Source organism: Nyctereutes procyonoides, unplaced genomic scaffold, assembly GCF_905146905.1.
Source record: "Nyctereutes procyonoides isolate TBG_1078 unplaced genomic scaffold, NYPRO_anot_genome, whole genome shotgun sequence".
Lineage (NCBI taxonomy): Eukaryota > Metazoa > Chordata > Mammalia > Carnivora > Canidae > Nyctereutes > Nyctereutes procyonoides.
This window is the reverse complement of record NW_026575126.1, coordinates 9,595,327-9,614,992: the sequence shown is the minus strand read 5'-3', so window position 1 is coordinate 9,614,992 and position 19,666 is coordinate 9,595,327. Positions and strand designations below refer to the sequence as shown.

General features: G+C 36.0%; 1 protein-coding gene across 1 annotated transcript in view; it reads left to right on the top strand.

The window, feature by feature from the left end:
* Positions 1-19,666, top strand: part of ADGRL4 (adhesion G protein-coupled receptor L4) — a 109,219-nt gene that overhangs the window by 712 nt on the left and 88,841 nt on the right. Inside the window, exon 2 of the mRNA XM_055341368.1 lies at positions 1,429-1,578. Within this exon, the coding sequence (XP_055197343.1) occupies positions 1,429-1,578 (150 nt within the window). The remainder of the gene's footprint in view (positions 1-1,428; positions 1,579-19,666) is intronic.

Sequence of the window (19,666 nt, the reverse complement as noted above, 5' to 3'; positions counted from 1 at the left end):
TCCCCAGAGTCCCCAGAGTCCCCAGAGTCCCCTGAGTCCCCGGAGTCCTGGAGTCCCCAGAGTCCCCGGAGTCCTGGAGTCCCCAGAGTCTGCAGAATCCCCAAAGTCCCCGGAGTACCCGGAGTCCGCAAAGTCCCCAAAGTCCCCAATGTCCCCGGAGTCCCGGAGTCCCTGGAGTCCCCAGATCCCCAAAGTCCCTGGAGTCCCCAGAGTCCCCAGAGTTCTGGGAGTCCCCAGAGTCCCCAAAGTCCCAGGAGTCCCCAAAGTCCCCAAAGCCCCCAAAGTCCCCAAAATCTCAGACGTGGACTTTGTTTGTTTGTTTGTTTGTTTGTTTGTTTTCTGATCTCCCTTCAAGAAATCTGGGAAACCCAAACCAGTGACACTTGCAGGAGGTTTCCTGGCATTCTAAGGGGACGGCCAGCCCAGACGGGGTGCCTTTTGGGTACCTTTTTGATGATGCTGTGCAGAAGGATAAATCCCTTCTGTGAAGCTGAATTAATTCTGGTTTCGACAGTCTACGCAGCCCTGTGTGACTCCGGGATCCCCAATGGAAGGGTTAGCAATGTCTGGTGACCAGATGGGGACAGTTTATGTGTCATGAGTGTTTTGCGAACCAGTAACTTGCAGGATTCCAGGCTGTCCTTCCTCGAGAAGACCCGGGACAACAGTAAAAAAGGATCGGCCCACGCTTTTCCTTGTCTTTTCCTAACAGTCCAGCTTCGTTTCCAATGACTCTGAAACTCAGTCGGGTTCTCCCTTCTGCTTCATTGTGTTGGTCGCATCCGTGTCGGTGTTCATTTCCCAAAGATGGGTCTTTGACCAACACACTGAGTTTACCTTGAATTCCCCTAGTGAAAGAAAATGTAGCTTACGTTTTATGATGGGAAATGCAGAATTTAAAAAGAACATTGGAATACGGAAAAAAATAATAGTAACGATTGCATTTTGTCCTCCTGGATGTGATGGTATGTTGCTCCTCATCTTAAAATTACACAGATTTGAATTTGAAAAGACCCCACCAATCAATTCATCTTGATTTCTTCGCAGAATCATTCCCAGAGGAGGGAAATTGCCATATAACCATGCAGTTCCCTCTAAATATATCTCACCTCAGAGTGAAGAGGCCAGTGATCTAGGAATGCTGTTTTCTTTCTAGAGCTCGGTTGTTAACTACATTATAGCTTTGTTGAGATTTATTTGATAAACACAGATTGAAGAAAGTGCTAATCTTTTTGCCTACTTGCTCTGGTGCTGTTATTTAGCTAAATACTCCCTTGGGAAATTCTCATAATCCATTTATCTAGAAAGAAAGAAGGGTTCTTGTGTTATGTAGGCTAACTCAACAATGGGAAGGGGAACTTTTTCTTTCTTTTTTCTTTTTTCCTTTTTTTTTTTTTTTGAAAAGATATATTTCTCTGTTTTCCTTAGTGGGCTTTTCCATTTTGCTAAATTGTTCCTACGCTCAAAATTGCACCAAGACACCTTGCCTTCCGAATGCAAAATGTGAAGTACGGAACGGAGTTGAAGCCTGTTACTGTAACATGGGATTTTCAGGAAATGGTGTCACGATTTGTGAAGGTAAACACTCTTTATTGTTTTCCTCTTTTGGATTGTTTTGTAAGATTAAATTCTGATGTGATTGCTTTTTCCTTGTCCAGAAATTGTTTTGCATTAAACTATCTGATTTCAGGGTTTTGATTTAAAACAAGTAGCTTAATTAACTCAACAATAAGCTTGAACTTTCCACTTGAACATTAATATTCTATGATTTTTGAGGAGTCTGTGTATATCTTATTTTTGTGTAACTATTAAAGAATGTCCTTGAACTGAAGCTGGAAAACGGAGCTGCAGAGAGCAGAGTCAGTACCTTCTGGAACAAAAGAACAGAGAATTCATCAGGTCTAGGCTATACTGCTATGTTGCCTTCAGGGACCTTCTTTAGTACGACTTCCTAAATCTGAGGACAATATTAAGAGATTCAAGGGTTTTGCCTATAAACCTGCATGATACGTTGGGGGTAGGGGGCGGATTTTTAAAATATATTCTTTTCCGAAAAAGTAGATCTCATTTACAGAACTTGAGGCTACAGTCCAGAGCAAGAACAGTAGAAAAGGTCCTGGCAGGGTTCAGTTTAGCTCACTGATTTGATAAACAGAACGTTATCTGACAATCACGTCTCTGTGATTTCTTATCTGTGGTTTCCACTGCCACTCTTCCTCTTCCCTCAAGCCTCACTCTGTCCTTATTCTCTTTCATTTTTAGTAGAATCTCAGTTTTAACTGGGTCAATGGAAAAATATTCTGTGTAGCAGAGAGAGAAAGAAGGAAAAAAAAAAAAGAAAATAGTTCCAAGTCATATAAATTAGTTTTAAAATATAATTAAATGACAAGTTCAAATTAGAACTGTGTGGTTTTATACTCCTAAATGTATTTAAGATAACATGGACTTTTTCTAATTAAGCCAGGATATTGTACATTGTTAATATTGCATGTGTTCGCTTATAGCGTAAACAAGTTGTATCTCGTGATTCAATTTGATAGGCTCTTAAAAAAGATTAAATATGCAGTACATAGTAAGACTAAACCTCATCATAATTAGTTTAATGTTTAAAAAATGTAGAGCACAGCTACAGTTGCCTAATGGTGCATTAGATCAGGCGTTTCTGCTTGTACATACAGCCGGGATTTGTAATACACTATTCTACAAGCGCTACAAAATTCTTTCTATAAATAATCTTAGATTTTTATTGTGTATTTAATTTAATGGCATTATGGCAAGTTGATCGTCGAGTGACCTTCAGAATATTGCATCAAACATATTAGTGTGCCTTTCCGCTAATCATTACAAATTGTACCATAATGCTCAAAAATGGTGTTGCCTTTTTGTTATTTAGATACTTTTCAACTGTCATGATTACCGTCATTAACATCAATAATTTTTCACAATTTGGACCTTCAGCAGCTAAATAGATTATAATCATCTTTTTAATGATTTTTTTGAACACATCTCCCATTATCCAGGGCACTTTTTTTTTTTTTTTTGTTTCCCCTGCTGTCTAAGTCAATAGTCAGCTGAAGGGCAGAAAATACTTTCTGTTGAAAAAAAAAAATACTTCAAGATCTTTTGGCCTGTGATTTCTTCTCACACAGAACACTATTTATAACAGCATTTTTTTTTCTTTTCAAGTTCGTTTTAAGTCCCTTATTTAAAGAATGCTATAATTCACTTGTTTTTATATCCACTATATGATGTTTATAATGTCCCCTTTATTTTTTATTTTTATTTTATTTTTTTTTTTATAATGTCCCCTTTAAAACTGTCCAAACAGTGGTTCTCACCTTTGTCACCTTTTCTGAATCCACTGATAGATTTTTGACATTTTTCTCCATAAGCATATTTGATATGCTTTTTAGAATTAAAATATTGTGTTCTCAACTGCCGAATAGTCTACGTTATGTATTTGGTGTGAAGAGTCTTGGCTTTCTTCATCTTTTCGTACCGTTCTTTAAAATTGATATTAGGTCAATAATAACCAGACTGCACTTTTGTTACCCAGGATGCCTACTTCTTTTTTTTTTTTTAAGATTTTATTTATCAATGAGACACAGACACAGAGAGAGAGAGAGAGAGAGAGAGAGAGAGGAGGCAGAGACACAGGCAGAGGGAGAAGCAGGCTCCATGCAGGGAGCCTGATGTGGGACTTGATCCCAGGACTCCAGGATCATGCCCTGGACCAAAGGCAGGTGCTAAACCGCTGAGCCACCCAGAGATCCCCAGGATGCCTACTTCTTGAGAAATAAAATCTAGTTTCTTTTTGGTATCATTACCATCATCTTCCCCACCTCCATCAAATTTGGCTCCCTCAGAGACCTGCCAAGTAAATGCTATAGTAATAACCAGACCCCACTAAATGTACTCTGTTCCAAGAGCTAGTTTTGAACAAGTCATTTAGAATTTCAATAACCTGGTCCCAGAGAAACAAGTTTTAGTAATAGTGACTTTATTTCATTTAATTATCTTTTTATTGAACAAATATTTATTATTTTCATCATCATCATCATCATCATGACCATCACATCAAGGTAGCTAATATCCACCATGCACTAAGTCTAAGATATTAATTAGCACAGCTCCTTCATCTATTATTATTCTCACTTTATGTATAAAAAAATGAGTGTTAGAAAGGCAAAGTGAATATCACAAGTGATGCAACAGATGTGGTAGAGCTAAGGTTTGAGCCTAAGTCTGTCTCCAGAGCCTGTACTCTTTCTCACTATGCTTGACCATAAGGCCTACTACTATGTCTTTGGATTAAAATAATAAACAAGAAATCAGCCGTGTTTTCCAGGACATCTGGGGACAGTTACAGAACTACATGAAAGGCTTGATGCAATTGTATAAAATGTATAAATACAGGTAAATTTGACATGTGTAACCAACTGCAGGGGGACCTTTCCAAGTGGGGGTGATATTTAGGCTGAGAAGTGAAGAATAAAAAGGATTGATTAAGATCGACAAAGTAACAAAGTCAGGCAAAAGGAATCAATAGTAACAAGGCCTAGGAGTTTAACGTGTGCAGTGTGTTTGAAGGAGCCCCAGGTATTGCATGCTGGATATATTTCACAGGGTATATTGGCTGAGGGGACAGTAGGAACTGAGTTGGGATGTCAAGATATAGACTTTATTCTCTTAACAAAGAAGAGCCATTGGCAAGTATTACATAGCCGACTTACATGACAAATTGGACATATGAGAACGATGACCCCACGAGGTAGCATAAGAATAAATTAACAAGGGTCAACCTAATTTATACAAACAGTAGTACTTTGTACCATTCACTATAGTTTATGTCACTTCTACCCAATATATTTTAATTTTCTTAATAAGCTTTTGGGATAAAAAGTACAGATACTGTCTTTTATTTACAAACACCATTTAGACTGGTTATCGCTAGTTCTGTTGAGCTCCACATCATAGCTTTTTGATGTGAGAGAAGCAGGACTCTGAAAGCTTGAGTTTCCCAGTGTCCCAAGACTATTGTGACAAAGCTAGGATTCAAACCCTAGGGATCTCAACCTTCTCTAGATTACCAAAAATGCCACCTGACGTAATTAGTGTATTATAGGCTTTTAAACCAAATTGGTAAAAACAGTATCATTTTCACAGGAATGTAGTTATTATTTTCAACAACTACTGAGGTGCTAAGAAGAATTTATTTACGCACTTATACAAGGCTATTTTAAGACACAAGACGGAGAAGTGTTTGTGTAGAAATTTAGGGGTACGTTTAAAGGCTTTTGAAATTGTTGATGAGATTTTCCCCAAATTGAAGTTATTTTAGTCTTCCAAGCATATATTATTGTTGCTCTGTCTTATGCTTCTCAGCACGGTGTTGGTGTTACTCTCTGGGGCACAGTTATAAATCTGGAAAGTGAGACATCCCATCTCCCCTGGGTAATTAGGAAAGTTTTATAAAGGGAAGGAAGGTTGGAAGAGTTGAAAGAATCTTTCTATACACACGAAACATAACATTGCCTGAGCTGAAGTAATCTGAGCTGGAAGTGGTGAGAAGCGAGAACTAGGGGGAGGGTGCGGTACGATGCGGGTGTGGGTGTGTAGGGGGGAAGATAGACTCTCTTCTCTACTCTCATACAAACTTATTAAGTGTTGCTGTGTTTTGGGAAGTTGGGTGGAGTTCAAGTGGGGAGGAGGAAAACAGTTGACCCAGGCGAGGGTAGGAAAGGTCAGGAAGGCTGTAACTGACAGCTTGTACGCATGCATAAAAATCTTTCATAGTTTGGGACATGCCTAATAGGAGCAACATCCCAAGCTCTTTATAAGAAATAATGAAATCTCAGTGCCTGCACTCAGGGAGACATACTCTATGCTTAAAAAAAAACAGTTTTTCATCATTATCTAATAACCATATATATGCTTGTAAAATTCAACTGGAAGGATATTGTAATAAACTAGAGAGCAATGTGACACTGGTAAATGTGGAGGGAACAGTGACACGGTAGCTATCTAAGAGGTACCAAGAAGAAATGGTCTATGGGTTCAGAATATGGAAGAAATACTAATTAAAACAATCCTGCTCTCATGGTTCTGTCCAGGCTGCAGGATAAGCACTGAGGACATGTGATTCTTTCCACAGCAGTTTGTGTTGAGTAATAAAGAGGATGCTCGTGAAAATGGGCAAACCAAACGTCATCAGAACAGATGCAAAGCACACAAAACGTGTGCGTGTGTGTGTCATGTGTCATCAGTTAACACAGTCAGATGTACTATCTAAACTATGTCCTACGAAAAGCAACTGCAGTTTTAAAATTTTAACAAAATGACCATTAGTAATTTCTGTAATAGAAATGTGACCAGCAACACTTAAATGATTCAAGTCCTTTCTTCCTTCTCCTTTTAAAAATAGAATATTAGGGCACCTGGGCTTCTTAGTCAGTTAGGCTGTTGAGTGTCTGCCTTTGGCTCAGGTCATGGTCTCAGGGTCCTGGGATCAAGTCCCCCTTAGGGCTCCCTCCTGCTTCTCCCTCTCCCTCTGCTGCTCCCCTGCTTGTGCCCTTTCTCTCTCTGTCAAGTAAATAAATAAAATCTTTAAAAAAATAAAAATAGAATATTAGCTTAAAGGAAGTTTTTATAAGTTTTTTATTATGGTTTCTTCTTTTATTTATCTCTTCCTATATGTTAAAGGAATTTGTCATCTTACGGAATGCATATTTTTGAGGAAATCCCACATAATTATTGTGGTAGAGTTTGTTCTCTCTATTGTGTAATCCCTCTTGTCAACAGACACAAGAGGTCACACTTCTAGTACAAGGAAAACGATTTCTGGAATTGGCAAAGGTATTTTATTTATTTAGAGGAAGTTCATGGAAATCGTGCATCCTGGAATGTAAGCCTTGGGTTAAATTAGACTGTCACTTCTTAGATTGGTTACATTTTCCATTCAGTACAAGAAATCCCAAGGAAATATGTACCTCAGTTTAAACAAATCTGCTACTTGACTATCTAGAAGCACTTCAGAGTTTATCCTTTATCAAGTTTGTATCAGTATTCATTTACCGAAGAAGATGATTTGGAGTGTGTAAGAATGCATTTGTTTTACAAAAAAAAAAAAATCCTCAAGAATTTTTTTAGTGTACACATCTGAAGGAAGAATGAATCTGTAATGTTATGTACCTTTCTTCCATCTAGCACCTGCAGTTGTTCAAATATTCTTTAAATATTACTTAAAAATTACCTGAAAAGGAGGAGCCACCTCCTTCTGAGGATTGCACTAAGAAAGAGAAAGAGGGTGTGGAAGGGAAATGAAGGATGGTACAAATAAAAAGGAAAGTGCTGGTCCCACCTGCTACTTACGTCATTTGAGTTTTGCTGATGAGCTACACAGTTGTTTTGTTGTGGTTGTTGTTTTTAAGATTTTATTTATTCACATAGAGAGAGAAAGCAAAGCAGGCATGCAAGCTGGGGTTGGTGTGGTGGGCAGAGGGAGAGAGAGAATCTCAAGCAGACTCCCCACTCAGTGCAGAGCCAGATGCGGGGCTTGACCTCCCAATCCTGAGATCAGGACCAGAGCAGAAACCAAGAGCCCAATTTCAATCGACTGAGCCACCCAGGTGCCCGAATCAACTGCACAGTCTTATAAGTAAACATTTACCTGATCTGACTTCACAATGTCATTTTTTGCAGACTGTTTCAGAAATCACTTTTTAAAATCCACCTGTCTCATATTTATCGCACAGGATAATTAGAAGAATTAATGAGATAATAAAGTAAGAAATAGTCTGAAATCTTAAAGGACCATTCAATATGAACATAGATTTTGGGTTTTCCCAAGTAATGTGTAATGAAATATCATGGAAAGTTTTCTTCCTGTGAAAGTCTCATTTATTTTTAATCATTTTTAGATCGGTATTATCTAGGTGGATTCATTGCATATTTAGAATCAGCATAGGGAATTAAAATAAATACATTGCCTCTGAGTTCTAATTTCAACAATCAAAAAGAATTGTTCAAAATTCTGTGTTAAATCAATTCTAAATAAGATTTGCCATCTGATTTGACATTATATTACAGTGCTTTTTTTTTTCAAAGTGAAGACTATCAATTTTGTTTTTTACCTCAGTTTAAAGATCAGTTCATAATGTGTGTGTGTGTGTGTAAATGTGTTGTGTGTGTTTGTGTATATATATATAAATATATACAACCATATAATGTGTGCTGATGATAAGGCATTAATAAAAAATGGGTATTGTTTTTCTAGAATTAGTTTCCATTTTGCATGCAAAGTGAACATGGCAGCTGTGCCATCTTATACTTTCTGTTTGCCATATCTTTAGGAGCTGCTAGGAAATTAAAATTAAATGGAAATTGTGCTCTAAATGTAGAATTTTCATACATTTTTAATCCTCTCTCACTTTTCAAGAAATATACTGGTAGAAATAAGAGCAAAGGGACGACAGACTTAGCACCTTCAATACCACAAAGTAAGTCACCAAGTCCCAATTTTCTGCTTTGTTTACTCTAGCTCCGATCTTTCATCAATATTTTAAGTTTGGAAACTATGTGGCAAAATTGATGATATTTCCTTTGTCCTGGGATAGCTCCAGTTTTATAGGACATCAACATACTTCACAGCCAACCCCTGCTTATTTCTGAAGCAAAATGATCCAGTCTTCTCATTATCCATTTTTCTATTATTTCTCTTCTTCCTAATTTAAATAACTTTCATATTTATAGTTTATTTGCAAAATGACTCATAATGTTGATGTTGACTTTAGTGCTTTCTGTAAGCTACACACTTTACATGATTTTTATAAATTTATAAATTTAGTCCTCATAACAGCTCTCTGAAATAAGGGCTAGAATTATCCTCAATTTGTAGATTGAATCATTTTCCCATGAAAACACATTCCAACTATCGCTTTTTACAGGTCTCAAACTTCTCTGTGAAGTAAGTCTGCAAACAAGGAAACTGAACCTCGCTGAGACAAAAATGAATTGTTTTCGTTCCAGCTCCCTACCTCGAATCTGCTTTTCTTCCCCACTACCCTCTCAAAACAATTGATCAAAAAGAAAAAAAAGCTTGAGGTGTGTATTTACCATTTAAAATACAGTAGGAATAAATGCAGGGAAGTGAAAACAATTTCTAAGTTTCATTATCTTGATGAAACTCATAGATCAGATACAATTGTTGAACTGGTGTACCTCCACCTCCTTAAAGCCCAGTGGACTGATAATAAAACCAGTGATATGGAGGCCAGGAAGTTGGGCATGAGAAGTTGCGCTTGGAGAAGCCAACTCCAAGCAGAATCCAGCAGGGGCACGAAAGCAGGCAGTCCAGTGTACACAGAGAAGGCTTCCATGAAAATGGCTCCATTTCCTTGTGGTGATAATCCTATCCCCTTCCTGGAAAGGGAGTGGCAATCTCGGTGACTGGTTTAGACGTTATTTTCCAGAGGTTGAGCTGATTGGGCTTCTTATTCCCCATTTGTGTTTAATCCCAAATAAAGCCAAGGAAAAAATACTCTCAAAGGAAACGTGGGCATCTGCCTGGAAGGAATGCATGAGAGTAAAAATTGATGTCTTACTTCCCAATCTATGCTACCTGGAAGAATGTTTGGAAATTGTTCTTTCCCCCTCCTCCCCTCACCCCCCTACGGGGAATTCTGAACTCTCTTGCACTAAAGGGGTCGGAATGGCCGGCAGACAGAACTTGAGCCAAGCTACCTGTGATAATCAACATTGTTCTTTAATTAAAAGCATGAAGGTCACGTAAGGATAAGCAGTCATTGGAGAAAAGCCAAATATACGAACACAAAGATGAATAAATAGAACAATTGGCCTGGAAAAGGATACCTTTAGGAAGAAAAAAGTGGTTGAAGAGAAGAGTCTAGCTTAAATCTTCCAAGTGATTCTGGAAAGATTTGCATCCAACAAACAAAACAACTAAAATAGGCTTCTGTGTATGAAGGAACTCTCATACCACAAAATACTTTCTTCTTCCATATATCTTAAAGCCTTTTTGCTGCTCAATTCCTCGTACCCTTTTTCTCCTCCTGTGCTTCTCATTTTGCAGCAAGGGGCACCAAGACAATAAGCCGGTAAGGTTGGCAGTAATGCAAACCAATGCTTACAAATCACCAGAAGATTGAGACTAAAGTCTCCATTCCTGGGTTTCCTCTCCTACCAGGATGATCACACACAGAACAGGAAAAGCTACAAATATAAAATGTATTAACCCATCAGTGCAAGATACATCAGGACTCCATAAGTCAAGATATTCTGAGCTGATCAGCTCAGCACAATCACCCTTTTTTATAACACAATTTCCCCCTTGTGTGATCTTTTCCTTCATCAGTGCCAAGACCTCTCCCAAATTCTTTCCATGCTTTATCTCAAAAGTGAAACAGGGTAGCCAGTGTGATTTCCGATCCTAATTGTGTGATTTATCTGTGGTTTTCACATCATAATGTCATTAATATGCAGCCCATATACAGTCTCCCCATGTTGTCTGTTTTCCCAAGTGATTTCCTAAATTCACCGGCTAATACTTTTTGATGATTCCTGCCAGACACACCTAATGTATTTTTCTCCTCCAATAAAATGTTATTTATCATTTGATCAATATTATTCCCAAATCGAGTTGATAATATATAGCAGAAGGGCTGAGAAGTAATATCCAATGTATTGCAGAACTAAAAACCTCAGATGAAAAATATGAGAACAAAACTAGGAAACAGGACCAGACACGCTGCGAACCTGATATCCATTTAATAGAAGTCTTATTGAAGGAAGGATCAGACAAGATTTAGCAGAGGAAATAATAAAAGATCTGACAATTTCGCAGAGCTCAAGAAAGACATGAATCTTCAATTAAAAGAGCTTTCTAATTCCCTCCTATCTTCTACTAAATATGTTTGTGCCTTCACTTCTCAGCTTATGCTTGAGGGATGCCTATTGATTGATAACACTGCTATAAAAGAGGAGTATAGTTTACTTCATAACCTGTCACTTTTATTTATACATTCAAGTTGTTTATTACCTTTATGCCCTTAAATAATAATGGAATATACTGACTGACTTATCAGCAGGCTGCTCAGTTCCTGGAGCCCAGGGTGAAAACCTATGCAAATCATAGGGACAGAATGCGAGAAAGGACATTGGGGTGGCTGTTGCCATCAGGAGAGTGCATGATGCCTAAAAACATAGATGCCCACTATAGGAAACATTTTTAGCAAAACTTTGAGCCTTATTTCTGCACTTACCCACTTTCATTTAACCTCTGCTTCGTTTAATTCCTTTTCTGAGACTAAGGAAGGGAAGGGGAGTGTATTTCAGAAATCCTGTGGTATTAATCATTATCTTAAAAATAAAGTAATTTTTAAACCAAAGTCTAAAAAAAATAATAATAATAAACCAAAGTCTTATTTTTCAAGTTCCCATTAGCAGATCCATCCCTTATGCCCTTATATTCCAGTAGGTAAGACCAAGCCCTATAAATTGGAGTCTTCCTAGTATATCATGCCCTAGTTACTAGATTCTCTGACATAAATATTGCTGTTCTAAGGTCTCCAAGCTTATTATAAATATTCTAGTCCTGTTCGACTGGAATTCTCATGATAAGTCACACAGTGCGTCTGAGCCTGTTTCTCTGTGAAATGAGCAGATTTCACTAGGACACTATCCTCTTCCAGTTTTAAATCTATTTGATTCTATTATCGGGAGGCATGTATTTGAACTGTAGTTAATTTTCACTTCAGTCAATTTTAGGGTAACTAGCCTGGATTTGGAGCTTTATTTGAAACCTCAAAGTGAAAGAGGTATAGATTTTACTCTCTTGCCTCTATACTCAGTATACTTTTCATTGCACGACTCTGCTTTTTAAAACTCTGATCTCTCGAACTGGCATGACCAATGCAAGCAATGCTTTCATCTACTCCTTCTGCTCCCTTCCTTCTTCCAACTCATGCTCATCACATCCTGATACTCTTTCCTGCTGAGCCAGAATGGGACCTCAAAATTCTTCTCTAGGCAGGTGCTACGAATGAATAGAGACCGGCACATAGATGACACTTATTTTTTTGTTTTCTCTAATGGCTTCCACCATTGGAAGAAATTCTGGACAAATCTTCAGTGAGCCCTCCTTTATGGCAGTGCTGAAGAGTTAGCTATTAAATATAATGTAATCAGCAAGATCAGTACTGCATTAGAGTCATTTGAACCATTAAAAACAAACAAGGCTATCAAATCTTGATTTCTATATTTGCTCTCCTTTTGGAGAGGTTTGGTTTCTGTCTTACACGATTGAGTGTACCCCCTTTGAGTAAGATGGTGTGCATATGCATATCCATTTTGTGGGGAAGTGGGTTGTGATTCATGGGCTTTTATGATCGCCATTTAACAAACATCTGGAACAAAATGCTACAAATGGAACTTGTCCTTGTGTTGCAATTCCGAAAGAACGCTGATAATCGTGTGTTTACGAATATGTGACGAGCCAGGGATGGTGAGAAGGGCATTGACCACAGGTCCAGGTCTCTCCGCTGGAAACCCGGAGCCAAATTTCTCCCCTCTGAGGGTTACCTGTATTTACAGGCATCAATGTGGCCTTGTGTCAGGCTCAATAAATGGGACAAGATAATCAATTATGTGGTGTTCAGGGGAGAAACTGGGCACTTTCCATGTTATTGGTTATTATAAACCAAGACTCATTATGTAAGACACATGCTGTTGTCTTTGCAAGGTTTTGTCATTTCTATTTATTAAGAATAATTGTTTCTTTTTTTCACGTTCTCTTTATAATTTCTTTTTATCTTTACATTTATACATAATGTTGGAGTAAGTTTGGATGGGGTCTACCTGCTTTTCAGTAGTCCCCGGAGGTATCTCAATAATGACGGCTGTTTGGGGACAGGGACTGGTTCTTATTCTTGACTGTATCCTTGGAAACTACCAAAATTTCTTGGATCAAATCTATAAAATATTATGGATTGTTTTTCAGTGGCTATTCTGACAAGTTGATACACACTATTTTTATTGTTCCTTGCCTGTGCCAAATGTATTAAGACATCACAGATAAATAATATTTCCAATGATTGAATCCGCACTCAGATTTGGCTGAATTTTATACATTGTGAAAGGCTATCTTGGTCTTAGGATCATACCTAAGATAATCTTCACAAATATTTTGCTGTAAATAATGAGACTCTGTTATATCCAGATGGAAAATTTGCAGGGATGATCAGGGAGTATCTTCATATACTTTTTTCCATACTATCTTTGTTTCCTACTTCATTTTGAGTCATCTTCTATACAAGAATGGATACTCATTAACTTACTTATTGCTCTTTTGAGCACTTTCACGAATTAGGAAGTAGCATGTATTAAGGCAGGGCTTTTAAAGACACTAATTCTTTGTGATGGTCCCCTAGTTTTGAGGCCCCCTGGTCTTCATCTGTAGAGTCCCAGGAGTTATGTTGACTATGATATTTCCTTTGGTGTCTTATGTATCAAAAACGGCTCTTTCACAAAAATCCTAGGAAGTGTGAAATTATTGGCACTTAAAAATGATATTTGTACTCTCAATCATACTAGTACTTTGATAGTTCTTTCTTTAATTGCAAAAAAAGAATTTTAATCTCTGTGTTATTAAAAACACCTGTCTCATATTTATTGCTTCTTCCAATGAGCTGATCTTTTAAAGTACAACTTTACATGAAATCATGTTTATTTTTTAGTTAAATATTTAATATGAAGTTTTACCTTTTTTGCATTAATGTGTACAAAGTGAAGGACTGTTGTTTCATTTTGCTTTTTTATCAAGCTCTAAATTTGATTAAAATAGAATATATGATCACATGAAATGGGAAGAAATAAAATATTCTTATTTTCTATAACTTTAAATAATCTCATTAGAATTTTGATACTTCTGAAATATAAAGATTATAAAGAAAATGTTGTCTCCATCTACAAAAATGTTTTGATAAAAATAATTTATTCTAACCTTCCCAAGAGTTAGTCACTTTCTTGCTCTAGAAAAGATTCTTTTCATTCCATTTAGCAGTGCTGAAATCACATAAAAAGATTACATGTTTAGGAGGCTGTGGGGAAAATGATTTGAACAACTCTAAATGTATTATCTCAGATAATTTTCTATTTCCTGTCTGCTTCAGATACAGTTTCATATGCTGTATTTTATCAACTATCAAACATCATCTTGGTCCCAAGGATCTGAATTTACAGTAGATTTGTATAATTTGTTAGTCAGCTGTAAGAGAAAATGCCACTGTGTAGTGGATACAGCCCTTATATAAATATCTCAGACATTCGCAGTATTAAAAAACCTAGAACACAGCATTCTCATCTGGCATGAAAATTGCAATTTTATGAATATTAAAATATTGAGGCAAGACTATTGAAATGGTTCCTGTAACTATTTTGGTCCATTGCCACTGAATATAGATAAAAGGTACTAACACTTAAATTACTATAGTCTTATATGTAGTTGTGAGTAAGGTGAGAATGAGAATATTAGGAGAAAAAAAGATTCAGTTTAAGAAATTGGAATATAGAGAAAGAACTTCAATCCCTGAATTTAACAGATGTGGTGTTTTATATTCAAGTCAAAGCGTTTTCATTAAAAATGTGATTATCTTGAGTGTCATTGGTCAGACAAGCTCAATTCCTACAAAGTGCCTTTATGTGGATTAACTGCAAAGTGCTGCTGTTTTCTATATTAACATGATTTTCCCCATAACTTTATGTTTAGATCATTAATTTCTATTACCAAGAAGTCTGGTTAGTTTCAGAGATTCTCTTCATAATTGTTTAAAAATTCCCAAATAAATTGCCGGAATATGTAATGTCAGAACTGTTCAAACCTAGTACTTACTTGAAGGAGGAAATTAACACTGTGGTCCTTTATTTGCCATGGAAAGAGATAATGACGTTCTGTAGGAAGATTAGAATCTAACCAAACATTGTAGGCTATATATAGCATACAAAGCCTTGTGCCATTTGTGAAAATGCTATCAGGGAGAAAACCCAATGACTGAGCTTCTGTACTGTATTTTTTTGGGTACACAGATTTAATTTAGAGATTATGGTTTGAAAATAAAATTTACTGTATGAGTGTTTTTGGCTGATAAGAAATTGATTTCGTGACCTTGCTACACATTAATTGAAATATCTGGCAATGTGTCTTGACTAGATTTAAGAAACCATACGTACGTGGAACCTATATTACTCTTTCGCATTGAACTGGCAAGTTAATCACTTTGTTACTCATATAAGGAAGAAACTACTCTTTTCTAGTTGGCTTACTATACTGAAGGTGGAGCGCTTTAAGTTATTTAAGAGCGATCTTATTTATGAATTAAATCCAATAATTTATACTTCCTAATATTTGAAAGTCTATATTTATAAAACCAAAAATAAGAAAGCATATGCACATGAGCCCATTAAAACATAAATAAAGGTTGTTATTGATATTATTCACAAATTTTAGAATGTAGTTTTTAAGATATTAAAATAGAATGAAGGTAGTTACATTGTCAGTGTCTTTTATATCACTTAAATATCGGCTTACTTAACAAGTATTGACTCAGGTTGTTCTCGCACAGGAGAAATGGATTGCAGACAAGACTTAAATTGTGCAATTTGGAAAATCTTCCCAAAAGAGTGCCCAGGTATATAATCCCCATGAGATTCTTTAAACTAAACTAAGCAGATCACTTATCTATACAGAATTATCAGCGACGGGGACATCTCTACTTTATTTCTCTTTTGTGGATATAACATAAGAATCAAAATTTGGGTCATGTTTATGGAGTACCTTCACACTGTTGGCCCTCTGCTTAACAAGAACACATCTTAAGTCTTAAATAATTTACTATTAAAAATATAATTAAGTTGTGTTTTATATTTAGAATTTGAGGGAAGAAATGTGCTGGTCTTTGTGCATTTTTTGAGAATCGGAGTTAACATATACAGACAACTAAATCAGTTTTGATGAGATTAAACAGAGGTGGAGGTGGTTCTAACACTTGTTTGACAGTTTTGTATTTAGGGCAATTTTGTGATATTTTGAAATAAAAGAATTGTATATCCTTTGTGTCAGAAAGGTTCTTATGCCACATTTCCTGGTGCCATATGGAGGATAAGTTGTGAAGATAATTCCTGGACCTGTATAAACACAGAAACCTATTGAGAATACTGAAAAAAAAAAAACTACAACAAATCTCTGCTGTATATGCAATGCAGGAAGGCAAGCAGATGCTTGATTATAGTGTTATGTTTGTTCAACTAATGTTATGTTCATTGCTGCAGTTTCATAATGGAATACCATGTGGAGAAGAATGGTTTTTTAAATGTGTTTTGGACTTTGAATTTCAGTTTATTAGTAGACAAATATGTCAGAAAATTTTCAGTAGAGGCATTAATTGTTCTTTTATAGTCAATGATCTCTTTATATTCATCCTTTGGAAAAAAAAATCAGGTAGTCGCTTTAAGAATAAATAAGTATAGAGTTAACCTGACTTAATTTCATTGTTATGATAAGAAAACTTCAATCTTGTTCATTATTGGTGATACAGTTTTAATAAAAGATTATAGTGATTCATATATTGTGATCCAAGGACATGCTACTACTAATGCCTTAATATTTGTAGATCTATTCCTCTATTTATGGAAAATAAATTATCTTTATAACAACACTTAAAAGAAAATGAATGTTTGATACATTTAAAGAGTAGAATTTAAAATAAAATTTTGACATATGGTAAGTTTTCAAAACTAGGATATCAAGTATAGATAATAAATATAGAAGAGAAAAGGAATGGCTATAATTTATTTTGAAGTTGGTTTCAGAAGATGAAACATTATAATGGAGACCCACTTTCAAAATATGGGCCTCGACTTTTTAGATTCAGACACTGTTCACAATTTCAACCAAGATGGCTCAAAAGTAGAATTATAGCTTATGGAAAGCAGGGCCATGAAAGAAGCAGAGCCCTCTGAGGAAGCCATCCATTGGCTTAAATCCTGATTCTGTCATTTACCCACAATCAGATTTGGACCAGTTCCTACATCTTCGCCATATAAATAGTTTTATCAACATCAAAATATTTTTTGAGTATTATAGGAGATGATACCAAAACAGCACTTAGTTATGGCGCTGGCCGGGTGGAAAGACCCCCGTAAATGATAACTGTGATTAATCTAAAGCCATCCATCACTTTCTGCCAAACTAGTTTTGGTAGGTTCATTCTCTTTCTACTTTCCCAAACCATTCAGAAAGCCAGATTAAATCATCTAGGCAGCTAGGTTCTGTGCAGACATTAAACGTATATAACAAAACGCTCTTCTGCTTTTCTCCAACCCCATCAACAGCAACACATATGTGCACTTCAGCAGGTATCTGCAATCAGGGCATGTTACTACCACTTGTTAACAGCTTGTTAATCCTTAACTTATATTTTAGACTTGCTTTGTCTGAAGAAAAACTTAAGCACACACACACACACACACACACACACCAACAAGGTCTCTGCCTCTCTCATGAATAAATAAAATCTTTTAAAAAAATTAAAAAATAAAAGTAAATGTTCAGCCTTGGAGACACAGAACCTAATAAAGTATAGAAAGAAACATTTAAAAAGTATAAATTATCAGTAAAGTTTATTTTATATACTATGACGGTTTATTGTTATTGATTAACAAATATGTTAATATTCCTCAGCCTTTTTATTGCTTGAAACAGGGCTTACATAAAAATGTGAACAAATCCTTTATCAAATTCTATATATTTTTGTTTCATTTAACAAATCTCTAACTAAAATTAGCTATTTTTTAAAGATTTTATTTATTTATTCATGAGAGACACAGAGAGAGGCAGAGACACAGGCAGAGGGAGAAGCAGGCTCCATGCAGGGACCCCTATATGGGACTTGATCCCGGGTCTCCAGGATCACACCCTGGGCTGAAAGCAGGCGTTAAACCACTAAGTCACCCAGGCTGCCCTAAAATTAGCTATTTTGAAGTATACAACGATAAATAGACACAGAAAAATAGGTATTTCTATATATGTAGTTGTTTTTAAATATTATTATGCAATTTTTAAAAAGACTTGCAGGATACTTTGTCAACAAGTTTAATAGAATAGAGAAGTATATATATAGCATATATGTGTTTGCATACATATAAGATCACTATATATGTAATAAGGTTATTAAACATAATAAGAAGATTTATTTTTCATTGAGTTAGATCATTCTGAGAAAAATATGAGGGAAAGTAATATTGCAGAGTAGAAGGATTCAATGTTTTGTACAATATTGTTTCAAAGATAAGAATTTGATGTCTTATTTTTTAATATAATCTTCAAGTAGATTCTTAAATTCTGGGAAATCACGGATCCATAGAGTAACCTCACAGGACAGTACTTACCAGGAATTTCAGTGCCTGGGGAAAGTGATGTGTGTTCACTGACAGGAACTGGTTGAGAGTAATGATTGGAATTCCTCTCTCATGATTCTGCTCCTCCATGGTTGTCCAAGCATTCATCAGTGTAATATATCTCATCCCGATTAAGGATAGATTTGAATGGAAATATGTCAAGACACCTTTATTTAGTTCAACAACATTTCTGATTACAGCTTAACTATGTCAACCCAAGATGACCAAATACTTATTCACTGTATTTGAACTCTGTAATTTCTTGGAAAATTTTCCAATAAATGAAAAAGTAAGGAGACCAAATACAAATTCAATTGATTAAGAATGAAAAGGTATCCTTTTGAAACTAAATATCAACTAATTTTTTTTAATGTCAAAACAGACTTAACACTTGATCCATTAGGATCTCCTAAAACTGAATATACTCCTCTCATTTTTTTTAAACCTGTCATTTCAGAATTATTAACAAAGAGCTGAGGATCAATATAACTTTTTTAAAATGTCCTGAAATAGAGTGTTTAAACCCTTGATATGATAGCATTTGTTTTCCATTTTATAATTTGGCAAAAAAAAAAAAAAGAAGGACTAGGTTATATCTTAAATTTCTTCACTTTTAAATTTGTTATTTTTAATTCTAATATATTTTGCAACTTTCATTCTAATTTGTCAATATTTCTGAATTATAGACATCAAAAAAAAATACAGTTGCTGGGACACTTGGGTGGCTCAGTGATTGAGCATCAGCTTTTGGCTCAGGGCGTGATCTTGGAGTCCCAGGATCAAGTCCCACATTGGGCTCCCTGCATGGAGCCTGCTTCTCCCTCTTCCTCTGTCTGTGTCTCTGCCTCTCTCTGTGTGTCTCTCATGAATAAATAAGTAAAAATCTTTAATAAAAAAGAATTGAGTAGAGAAAAAAATAGATGAAGGAAAAAAAAGTAGAAGAGTAGGTTCAATTAAGACACAAATGGATGGAATCAAGCTCAGGAAAGGGACCCCCAGCCTAAGTGCAGGGTACAGAGCAGAAGATTCTGCGTTACATGTAGGCACAGACACAGGTTTGGCATCTAGAGCATTCTAGCATGCTATTTCGAATTCTTCCGTGGTGGGGAAAAAATGTGGTTTGTCTAGGAAAATGAAAGGAGTCTTGCAGTATTGAAAAGGATAGCAACAAAGAAATTATCCCCATAAAATAACCAAG